This window comes from Tachyglossus aculeatus, chromosome 4 (assembly GCF_015852505.1).
Source record: "Tachyglossus aculeatus isolate mTacAcu1 chromosome 4, mTacAcu1.pri, whole genome shotgun sequence".
NCBI classification, from domain to species: Eukaryota; Metazoa; Chordata; class Mammalia; order Monotremata; family Tachyglossidae; genus Tachyglossus; species Tachyglossus aculeatus.
In genome coordinates, this window is record NC_052069.1 from 134,045,227 (window position 1) to 134,070,323 (window position 25,097).

The following is a 25,097-nucleotide window of genomic DNA, read 5'->3' on the forward strand; positions in this document are numbered from 1 at the left end:
TGACCTCGGGCAAGTCACTTCTCCGGGCCTCAGTTCCCTCATCTGTCAAATGGGGATGAAGCCTGGGGGCCCCACGTGGGGCAACCTGATCACCTTGTATTCCCCGCCAGCGCTTAAAACAGTGTTTTGCACATAGTAAGCGCTTAACAAATGCCATCATTATTATTATTACTGGGCGGTGTGGAGAGGCCCGGCATCGAGTACAGACTCCGCCACCTGTCTGCTGTGTGATCTCGGGCAAGTCACTTCTCCGGGCCTCAGTTCCCTCATCTGTCAAATGGGGATGAAGACTGTGGGCCCCACGTGGGGCAACCTGATCACCTTGCGTCCCCCGCCAGCGCTTAGAACAGCGCTCTGCACATAGTAAGCGCTTCGCAAACGCCATCATTATCATTATTATTATTACTGGGCGTCGAGTACAGCCTCCGCCACCTGTCTGCTGTGTGACCTCGGGCAAGTCACTTCTCCGGGCCTCAGTTCCCTCATCTGTCAAATGGGGATGAAGCCTGGGGGCCCCACGTGGGGCAACCTGATCACCTTGTATCCCCCGCCAGCGCTTAGAACAGCGCTCTGCACATAGTAAGCGCTTCGCAAACGCCATCATTATCATTATTATTATTACTGGGCGTCGAGTACAGACCCCGCCACCTGTCTGCTGTGTGACCTCGGGCAAGTCACTTCTCTGGGCCTCAGTTCCCTCGTCTGTCAAATGGGGATGAAGCCTGGGGGCCCCACGTGGGGCAACCTGATCACCTTGTATCCCCCGCCAGCGCTTAGAACAGCGCTCTGCACATAGTAAGTGCTTACCAAACGCCATCATTATCATTATTATTATTACTGGGCGTCGAGTACAGCCTCCGCCACCTGTCTGCTGTGTGACCTCGGGCAAGTCACTTCTCTGGGCCTCAGTTCCCTCATCTGTCAAATGGGGATGAAGACTGTGGGCCCCACGTGGGGCAACCTGATCACCTTGCGTCCCCCGCCAGCGCTTAGAACAACGCTCTGCACATAGTAAGCGCTTACCAAACGCCATCATTATCATTATTATTATTACTGGGCGTCGAGTACAGACCCCGCCACCTGTCTGCTGTGTGACCTCGGGCAAGTCACTTCTCCGGGCCTCAGTTCCCTCGTCTGTCAAATGGGGATGAAGCCTGGGGGCCCCCCGTGGGGCAACCTGATCACCTTGTATCCCCCCACAGCGCTCTGCACATAGTGAGCGCTTAATAAACGCCGTCATTATCATTATTATTATTATTATTATTATCACAGAGCCCCCCACCTGCGCAGGCCGCCGTCGGGCAGGGCGCAGCTGACGAGGAACACGTGGAGGCCGACGAAGAGGCGGACGACCAGGAGGCACAGCCCCACCGGCAGGTACAGCACCAGCGCCAGCAGCGCCAGCCCGGGCGCGGGGAGCCTGGGGCGGGGGGACAGGGACGGGGACCGGTTACCGGGGGGTCACCGAGGGGTCACGGGCCCGGAGACCGGCGGAGGCAGGGAGGGAGGCAGGGAGGGAGGGAGGCCCGGGCCTCACCGCTGCGCGTCGAAGAGCCGCTCGGGCCCCGGCGCGGCCTCCATGGCGGCCGTCACTGCGACGCCGTCGCCATGTTCGCAACGCGCGCGCGCGCGCCGGGGGGGGGGGGGGGCGCGGGGATCTTCCGCCCCGGGACCCGCTTCCGGTCGGGCCTCGCCGACGGCACGGGACCGCACGGGACGGGACGGGCCGGGGGGCAGGGGGAGGACTACGAGTCCCGGCATCCTTCGCGGCGCCGCGGGCTCTAGGGCGGGGGGGGGGGCGACAAGTCCCGGCATCCTTCGCGGCGCCGCGGGCTCTTGCTGGGGGGGGGGGACTACAAGTCCCGGCATCCTTCGCGGCGCCCCGGGCTCTAGCGCGGGGGGTCTTTGGGGAGGACTACGAGTCCCGGCATGCTTCGCGGCGCCGCGGGCTCTAGGGCGGGGGGGCCACAAGTCCCGGCATCCTTCGCAGCGCCGCGGGCTCCAGCGCGGAGGGGGGACTACAAGTCCCGGCATCCTTCGCGGCGCCGCGGGCTCTAGTGCGCGGAGGGGGGGCGGACTACAAGTCCCGGCACCCTTCGCGGCGTCCCGGGCTCTAGAGCGGGGGGGCTTCGGGGAAGACTACGAGTCCCGGCATCCTTCGCGGCGCCCCGGGCTCTAGCGCGGGGGGACGACGACTACGAGTCCCGGCATCCTTCGCGGCGCCCCGGGCTCTAGCGCGGGGGTACTTCAGGGAGGACTATGAGTCCCGGCATCCTTCGCGGCGCCGCTGGCTGCAGCGCGGGGGGGGGGGGGGGGGGGATGCGAGTCCCGGCATCCTTCGCGGCGCCGCGGGCTCTAGCGCGGGGGGGGACGGACTACATGTCCCGGCATCCTTCGCGGCGCCCCGGGCTCTAGCGCGGGGAGGACTACAAGTCCCGGCATCCTTCGCGGGGCCGCGGGCTCTAGCGCGCGGGCGGACTTCGGGGAGGACTACGAGTTCCGGCATCCCTCGCGGAGCCCTGGGCTCTAGCGCCGAGGGGGGACTACGGGGAAAACTACGAGTCCCGGCATCCTTCGCGGCGCCACGGGCTCTAGCGCGGAGGGGGGACTTTGGGGAGGACTACGAGTCCCGGCATGCTTCGCGGCGCCGCGGGCTCTAGGGCGGGAGGGGGGACTACAAGTCCCGGCATCCTTCGCGGCGCCCCGGGCTCTAGCGCGGGGCGGACTTCGGGGAGGACTACGAGTCCCGGCATCCCCCGCGGCGCCGCGGGCTCCAGCGCGGAGGGGAGGGGGGAATACGAGTCCCGGCATCCTTCTTTTAGACTGTGAGCCCACTGTTGGGCAGGGACTGTCTCTATGTGTTGCCAATTTGTACTTCCCAAGCGCTTAGTACAGTGCTCTGCACATAGTAAGCGCTCAATAAATACGATTGATTGATTGATTGATCCTTCGCGGCGCCGCGGGCTCCAGCGCGGGGGGGGACGGACGGAATACAAGTCCCGGCACCCTTCGCGGCTCCGCGGGCTCCAGCGCGGAGGGGGGACTACAAGTCCCGGCATCCTTCGCGGCGCCGCGGGCTCTAGTGCGCAGAGGGGGGGGACGGACTACAAGTCCCGGCATCCTTCGCGGCGCCCCGGGCTCTAGCGCGGGGCGGACTTCGGGGAGGACTACGAGTCTCGGCATCCTTCTTGGCGCCGCGGGCTCTTGCTCGGGGAGGGACTACAAGTCCCGGCATCCTTCGCGGCTCCGCGGGCTCTAGTGCGCGGAGGGGGGGACGACTACGAGTCCCGGCATCCTTCGCGGCGCCTCGGGCTCTAGCGCGGGGGGTACTTCGGGGAGGACTATGAGTCCCGGCATCCTTCGCGGCGCCTAGGGCTCTAGCGCGCGCGCGGGGGACTACAAGTCCCGGCATCCTTCGCGGCGCCGCGGGCTCTAGCGCGGGGGGACTTCGGGGAGGAGAGTCCCGGCATCCTTCGCGGCTCCGCGGGCTCTAGCGCGCGGGAGGGGGACTACAAGTCCCGGCATCCTTCGCGGCGCCGCGGGCTCTAGCGCGGGGGGACTTCGGGGAGGACTACGAGTCCCGGCATCCTTCGCGGCGCCGCGGGCTCCAGCGCCTGGGGGTGGGGGGGGAATACGAGTCTCGGCATCCTTCGCGGCACCCCGGGCCCTAGCGCGGAGGGGGGGGGGAGGACTACGAGTCCCGGCATCCCTCGCGGCGGGCCTGTCAGGGGGGCAAGTCCCGGCATTCCTCGCGGCGGTCCGGTTAAGGGGGCGTGTCCCGGCAGGCCTCGAGGCGGTCCTGTCAGGCGGGCAACTCCCGGCATCCCTCGCGGCGTCCCTGTCACGGGGGGCAACTCCCGGCATCCCTCGCGGCGGTCCTGTCAGGGGGGCGTGTCCCGGCATCCCTCGCGGCGGTCCTGTCAGGGGGGCAAGTCCCGACATCATCATCATCATCAATCGTATTTACTGAGCGTTTACTGTGTGCAGAGCACTGTACTAAGCGCTTGGGAAGTCCAAGTTGGCAACATATAGAGACAGTCCCTACCCAACAGTGGGCTCCCAGTCCTGTAAGGGGGGCAAGCCCCGGCATCCCTCGCGGAGGGCCTGTCGGGGGGGCAAGTCCCGGCATCCCTCGCGGCGGCGGTCCTGTCAGGGGGGCGTGTCCCGGCATCCCTCGCGGCGGCGGGCCTGTCAGGGGGGCGTGTCCCGGCATCCCTCGCGGCGGCGGGCCTGTCAGGGGGGCGTGTCCCGGCATCCCTCGCGGCGGCGGTCCTGTCAGGGTCGCATGGCGTCGGCGGTGCGGCGGTTGGGTCGGGCCCTGTGGGGCTTCCCGCGGTCGGTCGGGCCCCCCGGTGCCCGTGGGTCCCGGGCGGGGTGGGCGGCGGGGGGCGCGGCCTTGGGGGGCGCGGGGCTGCTGTTGCTATGGGGACGGCGGGGCGGGGGCCTCCCGGGGGTCGACGCCGCCCGGCCCGACGCTCCCTCCCCCTCCCCCCGCCGGGCCTACAACTTCATCGCCGACGTGGTGGAGCGGGCCGCCCCCGCCGTCGTCTACATCGAGATCCTCGGCCGGTAAGAGTCACGATAATAATAATAACAATAATAATAGGTATTTGTTAAGCGCTTACTACTACTAATAATGGCATTTATTAAGCAATTACTACGTGCCAAGCACTACTCTAACCGCTGAGGGAGATCCCCGTGGGGCTCCCAGTCTCCACTCCCCCCTTATCTCCTTCCCCTCCCCACAGCACCTGTATATATGTTTTTGCTGATTTATTACCCCATTTTAATCGTACATATTTATTCTACTGATTTTTATCTCGTTACTATGTTTCGTTTTGTTGTCTGTCTCCCATCACGATAATAATAATAATAATAATGGCATTAAGCGCTTACTACGTGCCAAGCACTGCTCTAACCGCCGAGGGAGATACAAGGTCATCAGGTTATCCCCCCCCTTTACCTCCTTCCCCTCCCCACAGCACCTGTATATATGTTTCTACAGATTTATTACCCCATTTTAATCGTACATATTTATTCTACTGGTTTTTATCTTGTTCCTATGTTTCGTCTTGTTGTCTGTCTCCCATCACGATAATAATAATAATAATGGCACTTATTAAGGGCTTTCTACGTGCCAAGCACTGCTCTAACCGCCGAGGGAGATACAAGGTCATCAGGTTATCCCCCCCCTTTACCTCCTTCCCCTCCCCACAGCACCGGTATATATGTTTCTACAGATTTCTTACCCCATTTTAATCGTACATATTTATTCTACTTATTTTTATCTTGTTACTATGTTTCGTTTTGTTGTCTGTCTCCCATCACGATAATAATAATGGCATTTATTAAGCGCTCACTACGTGCCAAGCACTGCTCTAACCGCCGAGGGAGATACAAGGTCATCAGGTTGTCCCCCCCCTTTACCTCCTTCCCCTCCCCACAGCACCTGTATATATGTTTCTACAGATTTATTACCCTATTTTAATTGTACATATTTATTCTACTGATTTTTATCTTGTTCCTATGTTTCGTTTTGTTGTCTGTCTCCCATCACGATAATAATAATAATAATGGCATTTATTAAGCGCTTACTACGTGCCAAGCACTGCTCTAACCGCCGAGGGAGATACAAGGTCATCAGGTTATCCCCCCGCTTTACCTCCTTCCCCTCCCCACAGCACCTGTATATATGTTTCTACAGATTTATTACCCTATTTTAATCGGACATATTTATTCTACTGATTTTTTTATCTTGTTACTATGTTTCGTTTTGTTGTCTGTCTCCCAGCACGATAATAATAATAATAATAATGGCATTTATTAAGCCCTTACTACGTGCCAACCACTGCTCTAACCGCCGAGGGAGATACAAGGTCATCAGGTTATCCCCCCCTTTACCTCCTTCCCTTCCCCACAGCACCTGTATATATGTTTCTACAGATTTCTTACCCTATTTTAATCGTACGTATTTATTCTACTGATTTTTATCTCGTTACTGTTTCGTTTTGTTGTCTGTCTCCCATCACGATAATAATAATTATATCGGTATTTGGTAAGCGCTTACTACGTGCCAAGCACTGCTCTAACCGCCGAGGGAGATACAAGGTCATCAGGTTATTCCCCCCCCTTTACCTCCTTCCCCTCCCCACAGCACCTGTATATATGTTTTTGCTGATTTATTACCCTATTTTAATCGTACGTATTTATTCTATTGATTTTTATCTTGTTACTATGTTTCGTTTTGTTGTCTGTCTCCCATCACGATAATAATAATAATAATGGCATTTATTAAGCGCTTACTACGTGCCAAGCACTGCTGTAACCGCTGAGGGTGATCCCCGTGGGGCTCCCAGTCTCCACCCCCACTTTACCTCCTTCCCCTCCCCACAGCACCGGTATATATGTTTCTACAGATTTATTACCCTATTTTAATCGGACATATTTATTCTACTGATTTTTTATCTTGTTACTATGTTTCGTTTTGTTGTCTGTCTCCCATCACGATAATAATAATAATAATAATGGCATTTATTAAGCGCTTACTACGTGCCAGGCACTGCTCTAACCGCTGAGGGAGATACAAGGTCATCAGGGTATCCCTCGTGGGGCTCCCAGTCTTCACCCCCCACCCTTACCTCCTTCCCCTCCCCACAGCACCTGTATATGTGTTTCTACAGATTTCTTATCCCATTTTAATCGTACATATTTATTGTACTGATTTTTATCTTGTTCCTATGTTTCGTTTTGTTGTCTGTCTCCCATCACGATAATAATAATAATAATAATGGCATTTATTAAGCGCTTACTACGTGCCAAGCACTGCTCTAACCGCCGAGGGAGATACAAGGTCATCAGGTTATCCCCCCCCTTTACCTCCTTCCCCTCCCCACAGCACCTGTATATATGTTTCTACAGATTTATTACCCCATTTTAATCGTACATATTTATTCTACTGGTTTTTATCTTGTTCCTATGTTTCGTCTTGTTGTCTGTCTCCCATCACGATAATAATAATAATAATGGCACTTATTAAGGGCTTTCTACGTGCCAAGCACTGCTCTAACCGCCGAGGGAGATACAAGGTCATCAGGTTGTCCCCCCCTTTATCTCCTTCCCCTCCCCACAGCACCTGTATATATGTTTCTACAGGTTTATTACCCTATTTTAATCGTACATATTTATTCAATTGATTTTTATCTTGTTACTATGTTTCGTTTTGTTGTCTGTCTCCCATCACGATAATAATAATAATGGCATTTATTAAGCGCCTACTACGTGCCAAGCACTGCTCTAACCGCTGAGGGAGATACAAGGTCATCAGGTTATCCCCCCGCTTTACCCCCTTCCCCCCCCCACAGCACCTGTATATATGTTTCTACAGATTTATTACCCTATTTTAATCGTACGTATTTATTCTACTGATTTTTATCTTGTTCCTATGTTTCGTTTTGTTGTCTGTCTCCCATCACGATAACAATAATAATAATGGCATTTATTAAGCGCTTACTACGTGCCAAGCACTGCTCTAACCGCCAAGGGAGATACAAGGTCATCAGGTTATCCCTCATGGGGCTCCCAGTCTCCACCCCCCCGCCTTACCTCCTTCCCCTCCCCACAGCACCTGTATATATGTTTCTACAGATTTTTTGCTCTATTTTAATTGTACATACTTATTCTATTTGCTGATCACCTTGTGGCCTCCCCGGCGCTTAGAACAGTGCTTTATAACAAATGCCATCATTATTACTCTATTTATTTATCTATTATCACTCTGAGCACTGGACTAAGCGCTTGGGAAGTCAAGGTCGGCAACATCAAGAGACGGTCCCTACCCAACAGTGGGCTCACAGTTTAGAAAAGTGGGCTCACAGTAATGATAATAATGATGGTAATAATTGTTATAATAATAATAGTATCCATCAAGCGCCCACCATGTGCAAAGCACTGTTCCAAGCACTGAGCGCTTAACAAGTACCATTGTTATAATAATTATTACCATCATTATTATGGCATTTAATAATAACGATGGGATAATTATTATGGCACTTATGAATAATAGTGGTATTTGTTAAGCACTTACCCAACAGCAGGCTCACAGTCTAGAAGAATGGGCTCACAGTAATGATAATAATGATGGTAATAATTATTATAATAATAATAGTATCCGTCAAGCGCCCACCATGTGAAAAGCACTGTTCCAAGCGCTGAGCGCTTAACAAATACCATTATTATAATAATTATTACCATCATTATTATGGCATTTGTTAATAATAACGATGGGATAATTATGGTGGCACTTATTAATAATAATGATATTTGTTAAGCACTTACCCAGCAGTGGGATCACAGTCTAGAAGGGGGAGACACAGTCTAGAAGGGGGAGTTGGCAAGTTGTTGCCAACTTGTACTTCCCAAGCGCTTAGTACAGTGCTCTGCACACAGTAAGCGCTCAATAAATACGATTGATGATGATGATGATGATGAGACGAAGGGGGATGCCCAATGTCGGGGCATCGTGGGAATTACCCAGGCTGCTGCTTCTCGACTGTGAGCCCGCTGTTGGGTAGGGACCATCTCTAGATGTTGCCAACTTGGACTTCCCAAGCGCTTAGTACAGTGCTCTGCACACAGTAAGCGCTCAGTAAATGCGATTGATTGATTGATTGACTTCCCAAATGCTTAGTACGGCGCTTGGCACACAGCAAACGCCCAATAACTACGATGGAATGAATGAATTTTACAGACGAGGGAACTGAGGCCCAGAGAAATGAAGCGACTTGCCCAAGGTCACACAGCTACAATTGGCGGAGGCGGGATTTGAACCCGGGACCTGTGACTCCAAAGCCCGGGGTCTTTCCTCAGAGCCACGCTGCTTCTCTAATAATGATGGCCCAGCGCTTAGAACAGTGCTTTGCACATAGTAAGCGCTTCATAAATGCCATCGTTGTTATTATTATTATTTATTAGGCAATTACTATGTGCAGAGCACTGTTCTAAGCGCCGGGGGGGGGAATACACAGTGATCAGGTTGTCCCACGGGGGGCTCACGGCCACCACCCCCCTTTTACAGAGGAGGGAACTGAGGCTCCAAGAAGTGGAGTGACTCGCCCAAGGTCACACAGCAGACGTGGTAGAGCCGGGATTCGTATTTATTGAGCGCTTACTGTGTGCAGAGCACTGTACTAAGCGCTTGGGAAGTAAAAGTCGGCAACATATAGAGACGGTCCCACAGTGACATACAGTGATATATAGGACGGTTCTATAAAATAAACAGAATAGATACGTACAAATAAATAGAGTAATAAATCCGTACAAACATATATACATATATGGAAAGAGCCCGGGCTTGCGAGCCAGAGGTCATGGGTTCAAATCCCGGCTCCGCCAATTGTCAGCCGTGTGACCTTGGGCAAGTCACTTCACTTCCCTGCCCCTCAGTGACCTCATCTGTAAAATGGGGGGTGGAGAGTGTGGGCCAACCCGATCACCTTGTATCCCCCTTCAGCGCTTAAAACGGTGCTTTGCACATAGTGAGCGCTTAACAAATGCCATTATCCTGAGAAGCAGCGTGGCTCAGTGGAAAGGGCACGGGCTTTGGAGTCAGAGGTCACGGGTTCGAATCCCGGCCCCGCCACACGCCTGCTGTGTGACCTTGGGCAAGTCACTTCTCGGAGCCTCAGTGACCTCATCTGTAAAATGGGGATTAAGACTGTGAGCCCCGCGTGGGGCAACCCTTTGTACCCCCCCCCGCAGCGCGTAGAACAGTGCTTTGCACATAGTAAGTGCTTAACAAATGCCATCATCATCATCATCATCATCATATACAGGTGCTGTGGGGAAGGGAAGGAGGTATGGAGAGGGGGAGGAGGGGGAGAGTCCCGGCATCCCTCGCGGTGGTCATCAGGTTGTCCCCCGTGGGGCTCCCAGTCTCCATCCCCCCCCCCCGCCTTACCTCCTTCCCCTCCCCACAGCACCTGTATATATGTTTCTACAGATTTATTACTCTACTTTAATTGTATATATTTATTCTATTGACTTTATCCTGTTAATATGTTTCGTTTTGTTCTCCGTCTCCCCCTTCCCGACTGTGAGCCCGCTGTTGGGTAGGGACCGTCTCTAGATGTTGCCAACTTGGACCGCAGCACCTATACATATGTATATATGTTTGTACATCTTTATTACCCTATTTATTTATTTATCTTACTTGTACATCTCTATTCTATTTATTTTATTTTGTTAGTATGTTTGGTTTTGTTCTCTGTCTCCCCCTTCTCGGCTGTGAGCCCACTGTTGGGTAGGGACCGTCTCTAGATGTTGCCAACTTGGACCACAGCACCTGTATATATGTATATATGCTTGTACATATTTATAACTTTATTTATTTATTTATTTATTTATCTTGTACACATCTATTCTGTTTATTTTATTTTGTTAGTATGTTTGGTTTTGATCTCTGTCTCCCCCTTCTCGACTGTGAGCCCGCTGTTGGGTAGGGACTGTCTCTAGAGGTTGCCACCTTGGACCACAGCACCTGTATATATGTATATATGTTTGTACATATTTATTACCCTATTTATTTATTTATTTGTTTATTTATTTTGTACATACCTATTCTATTTATTTTATTTTGTTAGTAGGTTTGGTTTTGTTCTCTGTCTCCCCCTTCTAGACTGTGAGCCCACTGTTGGGTAGGGACCATCTCTAGATGTTGCCAACTTGGACCACAGCACCTGCATATATGTATATATGTTTGTACATATTTATTGCCCTATTTATTTATTTATTTATTTATCTTGTACATATCTATTTATTTATTTTATTTTGTTAGTATGTTTGGTTTTGTTCTCTGTCTCCCCCTTGTCGACTGTGAGCCTGCTGTTGGGTAGGGACCGTCTCTAGATGTTGCCAACTTGGACCACAGCACCTGTATATATGTATATATGTTTGTACATATTTATTGCTCTATTTATTTATTTATCTTGTACATATCTATTCTATTTACCTTATTTTGTTAGCATGTTTGGTTTTGTTCTCTGTCTCCCCTTTCTAGACTGTGAGCCCGCTGTTGGGTAGGGACTGTCTCTATGTGTTGCCGACTTGTACTTCCCAAGCGCTTAGTACAGTGCTCTGCACACAGTAAGCACTCAATAAATACGATTGATTGATTGGACTTCCCAAACGCTTAGTACAGTGCTCGGCACACAGCAAGCGCTCAATAAATACGATGGAATGAATGAATTTTACAGATGAGGGAACTGAGGCCCAGAGAAATGAAGCGATTTGCCCAAGGTCACACAGCTGACAATTGGCGGAGGCGGGATTTGAACCCGGGACCTGTGGCTCCAAAGCCCGGGCTCTTTCCTCAGAGCCACGCTGCTTCTCTAATAATGATGGCCCAGCGCTTAGAACAGTGCTTTGCACATAGTAAGCGCTTAATAAATGCCATCGTTATTATTATTATTATTTATTAGGCAATTACTATGTGCAAAGCACTGTTCTAAGTGCCGGGGGGGGGGAGTACACAGTGACCAGGTTGTCCCATGGAGGGCTCACAGCCACTACCCCCCTTTTACAGAGGAGGGAACTGAGGCTCCGAGAAGTGGAGTGACTCTCCCAAGGTCACACAGCGGACATGTGGCGGAGCCGGGATTCGTATTTATTGAGCGCTTACTGTGTGCAGAGCACTGTGCTAAGCGCTTGGGAAGTACAAGTTGGCAACATATGGAGACGGTCCCTACCCAACAGCGGGCTCACAGTCTAGAAGGGGCTCACCCTCACCCTCCGACCATCATATAGCCATGATAATAATCACCTTGTAACCTCCCTAGCTCTTAGAACAGTGCTTTGACCATAGTAGGTGCTTAATAAATACTATCATTAATAATAATAATAGTACTTATTAGGTGCTTAATAAATACCATCATTAATAATAATAATAGTACTTATTAAGTGCTTACTATGGGCAAAGCACTGTTCTAACCACTGGGGAGGTTGCATAATAATGGTGTTTATTAAGCACTTATTATGGGCGAAGCACTGTTTGTTTTAAGCCCTGGGTAGGTTGCATAATAATGGTATTTATTAAGCGCTTATTATGTGGAAACCACTGTTCTAACCACTGGGGAGGTTGCATAATAATGGCATTTATTCAGCGCTTACTCTGGGCAAAGCACTGTTCCAAGCCCTGGGTAGGTTGCATAATAATGGTACTTATTAAGCGCTTATTATGTGGAAAGCACTGTTCTAACTGCTGAGGAGGTTGCATAATAATGGTATTTATTAAGCGCTTATTATGTGCAAAGTACTGTTCTAACCGCTGGGGAGGTTACAAGGTGATCAGGTTGTCCCCCGGGGGGCTCCCAGTCTTCATCCCCATTTGACAGATGAGGGAACTGAGGCTCAGAGAAGTTAAGTGACTTGCCCAAAGTCACACAGTTGACAGTTGTTGGAGCTGGGATTAGTAATAATAATGGTATATGTGAAGCACTTACTGTGTGCAAAGCGCTATTCTAAGCGCTGAGGAGGATACACGGTGATCAGGTTGTCCCACGGGGGGCTCACAGTCTTCATCCCCATTTGACAGATGCGGTCACTGAGGCCCAGTGAGGTGATTTGCCCAGGATCACACAGCTGACATGTGGCAGAGCTGGGATTAATAATAACGGTGGTTGTTGTTAAGCACCAACCGTGTGCTGAGCACTGTTCTAAGCGCTGCGGGCGGTGGGGGGGGGGGTACCAAGTGATCAAGTGGTCCCACAGGGGGCTCCCAGTCTTCATCCCCATTTTGCAGATGAGGGAGTACAAGGTGATCAGGTTGTTCCTCGGTGGGGGGCTCACAGTCTTCATCCCCATTTTCCAGATGAGGTCACCGAGGCCCAGTGAAGCGACTTGCCCAGGGTCACACAGCTGATAGGTGGCGGAGCCGGGATTAATAATAATAATGGTATTTGTTAAGCGCTTACTATGTGCTAAGCGCTGGGGGAACTACAAGGTCAGCAGCTCACAGTCTTCACCCCCATTTTACAGAGCAGGGAACTGAGGCCCCGAGAAGCAAAGCGATTTGCCCGAGATTTCACGGCAGGCATGTGGCGGAGCCGGGATTAGAACCCGTGACCTTTGAGTCCCAAGCCCGGGCTCTTTCCACTGAGCCACACTGCTTCTCTACCCACTTCTCTCTCTCTCTTTGTCCGGGCCTTCCTGATAAGCACTCACCGTGGGCCAGCCACTGAAATAAGTCCTAAACAGGGTATTACGTGTTAAGCGCCAACCGTGCGACAGGCTCTGTACTAAGCGCTGAGGGGGATTTTCATTCATTCCATCGTATTTACTGAGCACCGACTGCGTGCAGGGCACCGGACTAAGCGCTTGGGAAGTACAAGTCCGGTACTGCCATAGAGTACTTGTACTATATGTCGCCAACTTGTACTTCCCAAGCGCTTAGTACAGTGCTCTGCACACAGTAAGCACTCAATAAATACGATTGATGGTGACAAGTCGGCAACAGAGACGGTCCCTATCCGACAACGGGCTCACAGGCTAGAAGGGGGAGACAGACGACAAAACAAAAATCAAAGCGAGTCAATCAATCAATCAATCAATCGTATTTATTGAGCGCTTCCTGTGTGCAGAGCACTGTACTAAGCGCTTGGGAAGTGAAAGTTGGCAACATCTACAGACAGTCCCTACCCAACAGCGGGCTCACAGTCTAGAGGGGGGAGACAGAGAACAAAACCAAACATACTAACAAAATAAAATAAATAGAATAGGTAGGTACAAGTAAAATAAATAGAGTAATAAATATGTACTGGGTCGGACCCAGTCCCTGTCCCAAGTGGGGGGTCACGGTTTCCATCCCCATTAGACAGATGTGAAATGATGACGACGACGCTATTTATTAAGCGCTTACTATGTGCAAAGCGCTGTTCTAAGCGCCGGGGAGGACACAAGGTCATCCCGTTGTCCCGCTTGGGACTCACAGTCTTCACCCCCATTTTCCAGATGAGGGGACGGAGGCCCAGAGAAGTGAAGGGGCTCGCCCAAGGTCACCCTGCTGACGAGGGGCGGAGCCGGGATTAGAACCCACGACCTTCCGGCTCCCGGGCCCGTGCTGCGCCAAGCGCTGGGGGAGAGGCAAGGTCCCCGGGTCGGGCGCCGTCCTGGTCCCACGTCTTCGACCCCGTTTTACAGAGGGGGAACTGAGGCACAGAGAAGTGAAGCGACTTTGCTTTCAAATGGTATCTACGTGCTTACCGTGTGCCGGTGACTGTACTAAGCGCTTGGGCGGCGGGGGGGGGGAGTACACGCTCTTCAGGTTGAGACACGGTCCGCGTCCCACGTAGGGCTCTGAGCCTTCACCTCTGTTTTACAGATGAGGGAACCGAGGCACAGAGGAGTGATGACTTATTTTTCCAATGGTATTTAAATTCACTCATTCAGTCAGTCGTATTTATTGAGCGCTTACCGTGTGCAGAGCACTGCATTTAAATGCTTACTATACGCCAGGTGTTGTACTGAGCGCTGGGGGAGATCCAAGATAACCAGGGTGGACACAGTCCCTGTCATTCATTAAATCATTTACCGAGCGCTTACTGTGTGCAGAGCACCGTGCTAAGCGCTTGGGAGAGGACGGTTAAACAGTAGACGCGTTCCCTGCCCACAGTGAGCTGACTTTCTAGAGGCGGAGAGGGGGGAAGAAGAAAGGGAGCAAGTCAGGGTGACACGGAAGAGAGTAGAAGAGGAAGGAGTCAGGGAAGGGCTCCTGGAGGAGGTGTCCCTTAAATAACGGTTCAAAGGAGGGGAGAGTCACCGTCTGTTGGATTTGAAGAGGGAGATGGTTCCGGGCCGGGGGTCGGCGGTGAAGTAGACGAGATCAATCAATCCATCAATCAATCAATGGTATTTATTGAGCGCTCACTGTGTGCAGAGCACTGTACTAAGCGCTTGGGAAGCCCAAGTCGGCAACATCTAGAGACGGTCCCTACCCAACAGCGGGCTCACAGTCTAAAAGGGGGAGACGGAGAACAAAACCAAACCTAGTAACAAAATAAATAGAATAGATGGAGAAGGTTAGCGTTAGAGGAGCCGAGGGTGCGGGCCGGGCCGGAGAAGAAGGGAGGTGAGGTAGGAGGGGGCGAGGGGATGGACGGCCTTGAAGCCCAGTGAGGAGTTTTTGCTCGAGGTTTTTGAGGGGAAGGGTGACCCGTCCTGAGCGTTTTTGTGGAAAAATGATCCGGGCATCCGAGTGAAGTCCGGACCGGAGTGGGGAGAGACAGGAGGCAGGGAGGTCAGCGAGGAGGCTGACGCAGGCATCCAGGCGGGAGAGGACTGTATTAAGGTGGCGGCGGTTTGGATGGAGAGGAAAGGGCGGATTTTACCAGATCGCCGGTCCCCCGTGGGGCTCCCGGCCTTCACCCCCATTTTACAGGTGAGGAAACCGAGGCACGGAGAAGTGAGGGGACCCGCCCGAGCGCACCCAGTAGGCGGGCGGCGGAGCCGGGAGAAGCGCCCGGCTTTTCCGATCGCCGGGCCCTGCCCGCGAAGCCGCACCGCTTCCCCCGAGCGTTTGGGGCCGGTGAGGCCCGAGGCGGATTTTACGGGCGGGTGGTCCGTCGCTACGGCGCGGGCCGAGGTTTGGGGTGCATCCCGGGCCCCCTCCGGCTAGGGAAAAGTGGGTCTGGGGGTGTCAGCTTCCGGACCGGACTCCCGCTGCTTCTGGACCCCCGGCCCGCCCCCTCCTCTACACTGTAACCTCGTCGTGGACAGGGAACGTGTCCGTTTACTGTCCCCTCCCAAGCGCTCAATCCAGTGCTTCGCACATAGTAACCGCTCAGTAAATACAACTGAAGGAGCGAACGAGCTAGTCAGCGCTTGGTGCGTAGTAAGCGCCCAACAGGTACCACAGTTGTAATTATTCGACTGCAAGTTCGTGGCGGACAGGGTCGTGTCCGCCGCGGGTTGTCGCGGACTCTCCCAGGCGCTTAGTTCAGTGCTCTGCACCGTAGGCTTTTCCTCCGGGCCGTAAGCTCGTGGTGGGCCGGGAGCTCGTCGGCCAGCTCTGCGATTTCGTGCCGTCCCGAGGGCTTGGCCCGGTGCCCGGCACCCGGTGAGCGCTCAGTAGATAGGGCTGACGGGTGGGTGGCCCGCTCTCCCCCCCCCGCCCCCCGTTGTCCATCCAGGCACCCGTTCTCCGGGCGGGAAGTGCCCATCTCCAACGGGTCCGGCTTCGTGGTGGGCGCCGACGGGCTGATCGTCACCAACGCCCACGTGGTGGCCAACCGCCGGCGGGTCCGGGTGAAGCTGCCCAGCGGGGACACCTACGAGGCCACGGTCATCGACGTCGACCCCGCGGCCGACATCGCCACCCTGCGCATCCGCCCCAAGGTGGGCGGCGGGGGGGGGGAGAGGCGCGGGGGCGGGCCACGGGGCCACGGGGGACCGGTCGGACGCCCCACCTCCTCCCGCCAGGAGCCCCTCCCCACCCTGCGGCTGGGTCGCTCGGCGGACGTGCGGCAGGGAGAGTTCGTGGTGGCGATGGGCAGCCCCTTCGCGCTGCAGAACACCATCACCTCCGGCATCGTCAGCTCCGCCCAGCGCCCCGCCCGCGACCTCGGGCTCCCGCAGCCCGACGTCGAGTACATCCAGACGGACGCCGCCATCGACGTGAGGACCCGCGGTGGGGGGGTCGGGCGGGGCCCGGGGAGGTCCCGGCACCGGTCTCTCGGGCTTCCCTGGTGCCGCCCCCGACCTGGGATCTGTTTTCCCCGCAGTTCGGCAACTCCGGGGGCCCCTTGGTGAACCTGGTGAGTGTCTCCCTGCCACCCTCCACCCCCACCCCGACCTCCACCTCCTCCTCCGGACCGTAAGCCCGTCGTCTTGAACGTAAACCCGTCGTCTAGACCGTGAGCCTAGACCGTGAGCCCGTCGTCTAGACCCCGAGCCCGTCGTCTAGGCCGTAAACCCGCCGTCCAGGCCGTAAGCCCGTCAATTAGGCCGTAAGCCCATCGTCTAGACCGCACGCTCCTCCTCTAGATCGCAGGCTCATTGTGGTCAAGGGAATGTGTTGTATTGGACTCCTCCAAATGCTTAGTCCAGCGCTGTGTGCACAGAGAGCTCCGGATAGACTGACTGACTTGAGCACCCCTGGCAAGGTGATGGAGGCTCAGCTGCAGGTGGCGTGAGGAAGGGGTGGTGTAGACGTGCCCCCCGGCCACCTGCCCACCCACCTGCCCTCCCTTTTCCTCCCCCCAGCCGCGCCGGGCCATCTCTCTCGCTCCCAAAACCGAGCGGGGCCCGTGTCTCTCCCCGCCTCCAGGACGGAGAGGTGATCGGGGTGAACACCATGAAGGTGACGGCGGGCATCTCCTTCGCCATCCCGTCGGACCGGCTGCGGGAATTCCTCCAGGAAGGGGAGAAGAGACGTGAGGAGGGGGCAGGCCGGGGGGCGGCGGGGCCGCGGGGGTCTTTGGGGGGCGGGCGGCTGCCTCACTCTGTCTCGGTCCCTCGCAGGTTCCTGGTCTGAAGGGGAGGAGACCAAGCGCCGCTACATTGGGGTGATGATGCTGACCCTCACCCCCAGGTACCCTTCTCAGAGTCGGGGGCTGGCGGGGGGGGCGTCTAGGACCGGGTCTAGCAGCGGGAGCCCCCTTGGGTTCGAATCCCGGTCCTGCTGGGTGCCTTCGGGCAGGTCACTTAAGTGCTCTGGGCCTCAGTTCCCTCGTCGGTAAAATGGGGATCAACCACGCGGGATGTGGACTGGGTCCAGCCTTGATGAGCTGTTTCCGTCCCAGCGCTTAGTACGGTGACACTGGCACAGCGTGGCTTAGCGGCTAGAGCCCGGGCCTGAGAGGCGGGAGGACCTGGGTTCTAATCCCGGCTCTGCCGCCTGTCTGCTGTGTGACCTTGGGCAAGTCACTTGGCCTCTCTGGGCCTCAGTGACCTCACCTGGAAAATGGGGGTGAAGACTGTGAGCCCTGGGCGGGACAGGGGCTGTGGTCAACCTGATTAGCTTGTGTCTGCCCCAGCGCTTAGTACAGTGCCTGGCACGTATAAGCACTTAGTAAATACCACGGGAAGCACTACTATAGAGCAGAGAGGTGGGGCTGGGATTTTTATCTGCCCCCTTCATCCACCCGTCCCTCAGCCCCACAGCGTTTAACGTCCATAACCGTCATTTATATTCCCGCCTGCCTTCCCGGGTATTCTTTCTTTCATTCAGTCGTATTTATTAAGCGCTTACCGCGCGCAGAGCGCTGTACTAAGCACTCGGGAAAGTACAATCCGGCAATACCGCGTGACAGCCTAGGCCGTAAGCTCGCCGTGGGCAGGCAGCGTGTCTCCCAACTCTGTCCCCTTGGACTCTCCCAGGTGCTTAGTAAAGTGCTCTGCACACAGTGAGCGCTCAGTAAATAAGACCGATTAATAGACTATAGAGCGGCCCTCTAGGTGCTCCACCCAGAGTGAGCGTTCGATAAATGCGATAAATGGGGGTGGGGGGCCGCCCCGTCCCGGGCTGGTCGCGACGGGTGGTCTCCCCGTCGTCGCCCGCCCGCAGCATCCTGGCGGAGCTGCAGCTGCGGGAGCCAGGCTTCCCCGACGTCCAGCACGGCGTCCTGATCCACAAGGTCATCCTGGGCTCCCCCGCTTACCGGTGAGGAGGGGGACGGGGCGGGGGGGTGCGTGGGAGCGGCGGGTCGGGCCCCGGGGGGCTGGAGAGCCGCTGACCCCCCGTGTCCCCCGCGCCCAGGGCGGGGCTGCGCCCGGGTGACGTCGTCGTGGCCATCGGGGGCCGGCCGGTGCGGACGGCCGAGGACGTCTACGCGGCCGTGCGGACGCAGCCCCGGCTGGACGTCCGCGCTCGCCGGGGGGACGAGACCGTGACCGTCCACGTGACGCCGGAGGCCGCCGAGTGACCCCGCCGGGACGGACCGCCGCAACCCCCGGAGTCGGGGGGGGGTCTCCGACCCCGCTGGACTCAGCGCGGGCCGGGGCGGGGGTGCGGGCCGGCCCTCGCCCCCCGCTCCGTCCCTGGCCCAGACGTGGCGGCCGTCGGGACTGCCCCCGTCTCCCACCCGCCGACGCCGGACTCTCGGACAAACAGGAGGAGATACTTTATAGAAAATAAAACACCTTTGTGACGCGATAGATACTGCAGCCCCCCTCGAACCCCTCCCGCTCCTCGCCCCCCGAGTCCTGGGCGTTTTGCTGCTCCAGGATGGGGTCCGTTCCAAGCGACCCCCGATCCGACCCTCCACCCCACCGCCCTTTTCTCGCCCCCCAGAGAAGCAGTCCGCGTTGGGGAGGGAGAAAGCGGGGGCGATTCTGCGGCCTGGTAGCCCTGCCCCTCCCTCCCCTCTGGCCCTCTCGCCCACCCCCCTGACTCGAGCCCCTCCAGTCGGCGGAGGGAAAGGGGGCGCGGGACCGCGGGACCCCCCTCGCCCCGGCCCCGCGGCGGGGGGCGGCGTTATACGATCTGGTTGTTCATCTGGCCCGGGTAGCGTTCGAAGCGCCTGTTGGCCTCCTCGCTGAAGGCGTCGCCTGTCCGGGAAAAGGAAAGAGGTCCCGTGGGGTCCGGAGCCCCCGGGGGAGGTAGGTGGGCCCAAGGCGAGAAAGCCTCGGCGCTTCATACAGTACCCGGCACTCAGAAAGCGCCTAACGAGTACCGTGAAAAAAAAAAAAAGTCGCTCCTCTGGGTCTCCGTCCCCCATCTGTAAAATGGGGATGAAGATTGTGAGCCCCAAATAGGGACTATATAATAATAATAATGGTATTAAGCACTTACTATGTGCAAAGCACTGTTCTAAGCGCTGGGGAGGTTACAAAGTGAGGTTGTCCCTCGGAGGGCTCACAGTCTTAACCCCCGTTTTACAGATGAGGGAACTGAGGCCCAGCGAAGTGACTTGCCCAAAGTCCCACAGCTGCCAATTGGCGGGGCCGGGATTCGAACCCACGACCCCCGGCTCCAAAGCCCGGGCTCTTTCCACCGAGCCACGTTGCTTCTCTAACCTGATATATCTAACCTGATGACTTGGATCTTCCCCAGCGCTTAGTACGGGGCAGAGCACATAGTGTGAGCTTCACAAATCCCGTTTTCAAAACTCACTTCTCCGTGTCCGTTCTCACATCCGTAACACGGGGACGAAGACCGTGAGCCCCACGTGAGACGCGGACTGCGTCCAACCTGATTATCTTGTATCAACCCCAGTGCCTAGTACAGTGTTTGGCACGTAGTAAGTGTTCAAAGTCACTTCACTTCTTTGGGCCTCAGTTCCTTCGTCTGTAAAACAGATGAAGACCGGGAACCCCACGGGAGCCTGTTGTTGGGTAGGGACCGTCTCTATGTTGCCGATTTGTACTTCCCAAGCGCTTAGTACAGGGCTCTGCACACAGTAAGCGCTCAATAAATACGTCTGAATGATTGGGTCCGACCCAGTGCTTAGTACAGTGCCTGCCACATAGAGCCGAACAAATACCGTTTAAAAGAGAAAAAAGGCCCAGCAACGGGGAGCACTGCATCCCTAGTCTGTTGCCTAGTGGGGGATCAATCAATCAATCGTATTTATTGAGCGCTTCCTGCGTGCAGAGCACTGCACTAAGCGCTTGGGAAGTCCAAGTTGGCAACATATAGAGCCGGTCCCTACCCAACAGCGGGCTCGCAGTCTAAAAGACGGTGGGGGGATATCCCTAAGCCCCTCCATACTGAATAAAAGAGATAAGAAGTGACGTTATGCCTCCCTCCCCACTCTCAGCTGTCCACCCACCCGGGGCCGGGCGGACGACGATGAGGACGATTGCAGCGGACGCCGGGGTCGGCCGCAGTCCCCGGCTCCCGGCCCCAATCCCCATTCTCCAGGTGAGGGAACCGAGGCCCAGAGAGGTGACGTGGACCGGCCCGAGGCCACGCGCGGCGGAGGACAAGCGGGGATTAGAAGCCCTGCCCTCCCATCTCCCGGGCCGCGGCCGCGACGCCCCGCCGCCTCCCTCCCCGCTGCCGTTACCTATGTGACAGTCGTGCACCCAGATGCGGTGGCCGTCGTACTTGCAGTTGCACTTCATGGCGTTGTTGCTGAAGTCGCTCTCGGCCACTTCGAAGTTGGGGTTGATGACCACCTGCGGGGGCGGAGAGGAATGATAACGACGCTATCCGTTAAGCGCACACTATGAGCCAAGCGCTGGAGGGGGAGAAGGGAGCGGGAGGTCACCCGGAGGAAGAGTCGGCACCCGAGAGAAGCCGTGCGCGGCTGGAGCGCGGGCCCGGGAGCCCATGGGACCCGGGTTCTAATCCCGGCTTTGCCACGTGTCTGCTGGGGGACCTCGGGCAAGTCACTTCACCTCTCTGGTCCCCTCATCTGTAAGATGGGAGTTAAGTCTGGGGCGCCCGTGCGGGTCAGCGTGTATCTACCCCAGCGCTTAGTACGGTGGCTGGAACGTAGTGAGCGCTTAACAGATACCGTTAAAAGAACCAAAGACCAGAGCTCATTATCTCTCTATATGTTGCCAACGTGTACTTCCCAAGCGCTTAGTACGGTGGCTGGAATATAGTGAGCGCTGAACAGGTACCATTAAAAGAACCAAAGACCGGAGCTCATTATCTCTCTATATGTTGCCAACTTGTACTTCCCAAGCGCTTAGTACGGTGGCTGGAATATAGTGAGCGCTTAACAGATACCGTTAAAAGAACCAAAGACCAGTGCTCATTATCTCTCTATATGTTGCCAACTGGTACTTCCCAAGCGCTTAGTACGGTGGCTGGAATATAGTGAGCGCTGAACAGATACCGTTAAAAGAACCAAAGACCGGAGCTCATTATCTCTCTATATGTTGCCAACTGGTACTTCCCAAGCGCTTAGTACGGTGGCTGGAATATAGTGAGCGCTTAACAGATACCGTTAAAAGAACCAAAGACCAGTGCTCATTATCTCTCTATATGTTGCCAACTGGTACTTCCCAAGCGCTTAGTACGGTGGCTGGAACATAGTGAGCGCTTAACAGATACCATTAAAAGAACCAAAGATCAGAGCTCATTATATGTTGCCAACGTGTACTTCCCAAGCGCTTAGTACGGTGGCTGGAATATAGTGAGCGCTTAACAGATACCATTAAAAGAACCAAAGACCAGAGCTCATTATTTCTCTATATGTTGCCAACGTGTACTTCCCAAGCGCTTAGTACAGTGCTCTGCACACAGTAAGTGCTCAATAAATATGATTGAATGAAATTATTTACCACAACGCCCGCTCTGGGACCTCACTAGCTCGCCACCTATTCCTGTCAACGCCGTCGTTCTCTAATCCCTTAACTCACTCACACCCTCTCTCCCCTGAACTGCATTTCAATCCCTCTCCCTTTTTCAAAGGCCCGTCTCCTCCATGAAGCCTTCCCTACCTTAGCCTGAATTTCCTCAATTTCCTCTTCTCCCACTCACTTCGGTGTCGTCCTGGCGCCTTGGATTTGCTCCCTTCCTCCAGCCCCCCGGCCCTGAGGCCCGGATCCGTGATTTATTGATATAACAGATGGGGGGACTGAGGTTCAGAGAAACAAAGTGACTTCGATGGTATTTGTTAAGTACTTACTACGTGCCGGCCACTGGACTGAGCGCCGGGGGAGATACACGCTGATAATAATAATAATTTTGGACTGTGAGCCCACTGTTGGGTAGGGACCGTCTCTGTATGTTGCCAACTTGTACTTCCCAAGCGCTTAGTCCAGTGCTCTGCACACAGTAAGCGCTCAATAAATACGATTGATGATGATAAATGATGGTATTTGTTAAGCACTTACTATGTGCAAAGCACTGTCCTAAGCGCTGGGGAGCTTACAAGGCGATCAGGTTGTCCCCCGGGGGGGCTCACAGTCTTAATCCCCATTTTCCAGATGAGGGAACTAAGGCCCAGAGAAGTGAAGTGACTGGCCCACAGTCACACAGCTGACAGTTGGCAGAGCCGGGATTTGAACCCATGACCTCTGACTCGCAAGCCCGGGCTCTTTCCACTGAGCCACGCCGCTTCTCTATCAGGTTGGATCCGCTCCGTGTCCCACCTGGGGCTCACAGCCTCCATCCCCATTTTGCAGATGAGGGAACCGAGGCCCAGAAAAATGAAGTGACTTGGCCAAGATCACCGAGCAGACAAGTGGCGGAGCAGGATTAGAACCCAGGCCTCCTGACTTCCAGGTTTGTGATCTATCCACTAAACTCTCCCAACCGCATCCCCCCATTACCAATCTTGGTGCTGATGTATTTTATCCCTAGTCTTAGATACCTATGTACGTTATTCGTCACTACTGAGTTATTGTCGTGATGCTTTTCTCCTGATACACGCGTAGTGTGACCTGTCGCGTCTTTTTTGTGTCATTTGTTAGGCGCCGTACTGAGCTCCGGGGCTGAGACAAGCTAATCGGGTTGGACGCGGTCCCTGTCCCCCGTGGGGCTCACGCTCTTCGTCCCCATTGTACAGGTGAAGCAGCCGAGATCCAGAGAAGTTGCGTGAGGTCACGCGGCGGAGTCAGGATTAGAACCCAGGTCCTTCCGACTCCAAGGCCCCGGGCTGCAGCCGCGCCCCTTCTCTCTCCTTGATCTTCCTCCCGCTTCCACGCTTTGTAAATCATTTTTGCCCGTCCACCCGCTCCGTTAGGCAGTAAAAGCCCGCAGCGGGCAGCGATCCCGTCCATGGCTGCCTTTGAACTCTGCTAAGCGCTCAGTACAGCGCTTCACGCTCGGCTGCCAGGAATTAGCTAGGCATATAGCGGATTTAGCGGACAGAGCAGGGGCCTAGGGGTCAGAAGGTCACGCGTTCTAATCCCGGCGCCGCCGCTGGTCTGCCGTGTGACCTTGGGCCTCAGTTGCCTCGGCTATGAAATGGGGATGGAGGAGGCGAATCCCACGCTGGATGGAGACCGGGTCCAACCTGATTCGCTCAGTACGGTGCTCAGGACAGAGTAGGGGCTCAACAAATACCACAATTATTATTACAGTTGTTATTCACCAAATAGGACCGGGGAAGACAACGGGGGAGAGCCTCCAAGGGGAGGATGGGTTGAATGGGTCTGGACGTCGCATATAATATTCTCTTCTATTTATTTTATTTTGTTAGTATGTTTGGTTTTGTTCTCTGTCTCCCTCCTTTTAGACTGTGAGCCCGCTGTTGGGTAGGGACCGTCTCTCTATGTTGCCAATTTGTACTTCCCAAGCGCTTAGTACAGTGCTCTGCACATAGTAAGCGCTCAATAAATACGATTGATGATGATGATGATAATAACGATGGTATTTGTTAAGCGCTTACTCTGTGCGAAGCGCTAGGCGGGGCGGGGGGGGATGCAAGGTGATCAGGTTGTCCCGCGTGGGGCTCACAGTCTTCACCCCCGTTTTACAGATGAGGGGACTGAGGCCCAGGGAAGGCGAGTGACTTGCCCCAAGCCACCCAGCCGACAACTGGCAGAGGCAGGATTGGAACCCGTGACCTCTGACTCCCAAGGCCGGGCCCTTTCCACCGAGCCACGCCGCCGCTCAGTACGCTGCTTCGCGCGTATTGAGACTCGGTTGAGAGCGGATGATGGGGGTGTTTGGAAGTGAAGCAGTGTAGCCTAGTGGCTAGAGCCCGGGCCTAAGAGTCAGGAGGACCTGGGTTCTAATCCCGGCTCTGCCGCTTGGCTGCTGTGGGACCTTGGGGCAAGTCACTTCACTTTTCTGGGCCTCAGTTTCCTCATCTGGAAAAAGGGGGATGAAGACGGTGAGCCCCGTGTGGGGCTCAGTACAGGGCAATCAATCAATCAGTCATTTATTGAGCGCTGACCGTGGGCAGAGCGCCGTAATAAGAACGGCTTTTGTTCATTCATTCGTTCAATCGTATTTATTGAGCGCTTACTGTGTGCGGAGCACTGTACTAAGCGCTTGGGAAGTCGAAGTTGGCAACATCTAGAGCCGGTCCCTACCCAACGGCGGGCTCACAGTCTAGAAGGGGGAGACGGACAACAAAACAAAACGTATTAACCAAATAAAATAAATAGAATAGATACGTCCAAGTAAAATAAATAAATAGAGTACAGGAAAGAGGGGCTCAGTCTGGGAAGGCCTCATTCATTTCATTTCATTTCATTGTATT

The 25,097-nt window shown here is 55.0% G+C and overlaps 3 protein-coding genes across 3 annotated transcripts in view; 1 reads left to right on the plus strand and 2 right to left on the minus strand.

Annotated features, from left to right (window-relative positions):
* The window catches only part of LOC119926495 (ATP-dependent RNA helicase DQX1-like), a 32,459-nt gene extending 30,809 nt beyond the window's left edge, over window positions 1-1,650 (minus strand). Inside the window, exons 1-2 of the mRNA XM_038744502.1 lie at window positions 1,538-1,650; window positions 1,283-1,420 (exon numbers count right to left, since the gene is read on the minus strand). Coding sequence (XP_038600430.1) covers window positions 1,283-1,420; window positions 1,538-1,581 — 182 coding nt within the window. The 5' untranslated portion in view covers window positions 1,582-1,650. The remainder of the gene's footprint in view (window positions 1-1,282; window positions 1,421-1,537) is intronic.
* A 2,635-nt stretch (window positions 1,651-4,285) lies between these two features.
* On the plus strand, window positions 4,286-19,141 carry HTRA2 (HtrA serine peptidase 2). The gene is made up of 8 exons (XM_038745723.1): window positions 4,286-4,569; window positions 16,179-16,383; window positions 16,468-16,662; window positions 16,770-16,802; window positions 17,315-17,420; window positions 17,509-17,578; window positions 18,554-18,649; window positions 18,746-19,141. The coding sequence occupies exons 1-8, from the start codon at window positions 4,286-4,288 to the stop codon at window positions 18,909-18,911; spliced, it is 1,155 nt and encodes a 384-aa protein (XP_038601651.1). The 3' UTR covers window positions 18,912-19,141.
* LOXL3 (lysyl oxidase like 3) overlaps window positions 19,097-25,097 on the minus strand; it is a 45,265-nt gene continuing 39,264 nt past the window's right edge. Inside the window, exons 13-14 of the mRNA XM_038744504.1 lie at window positions 20,997-21,108; window positions 19,097-19,536 (exon numbers count right to left, since the gene is read on the minus strand). Of these exons, the coding sequence (XP_038600432.1) occupies window positions 19,463-19,536; window positions 20,997-21,108 (186 nt within the window). The 3' untranslated portion in view covers window positions 19,097-19,462. The remainder of the gene's footprint in view (window positions 19,537-20,996; window positions 21,109-25,097) is intronic.

Excerpts from the sequence above, each read along its gene's own strand:
- HTRA2 (XM_038745723.1), top strand. The coding sequence starts at position 4,286 with ATGGCGTCGGCGGTGCGGCGGTTGGGTCGGGCCCTGTGGGGCTTCCCG. Across the intron at positions 4,570-16,178 it reads TACATCGAGATCCTCGGCCG|GCACCCGTTCTCCGGGCGGG; the intron begins GTAAGAGTCACG and ends TTGTCCATCCAG. Across the intron at positions 18,650-18,745 it reads CTGGGCTCCCCCGCTTACCG|GGCGGGGCTGCGCCCGGGTG; the intron begins GTGAGGAGGGGG and ends CCCCGCGCCCAG.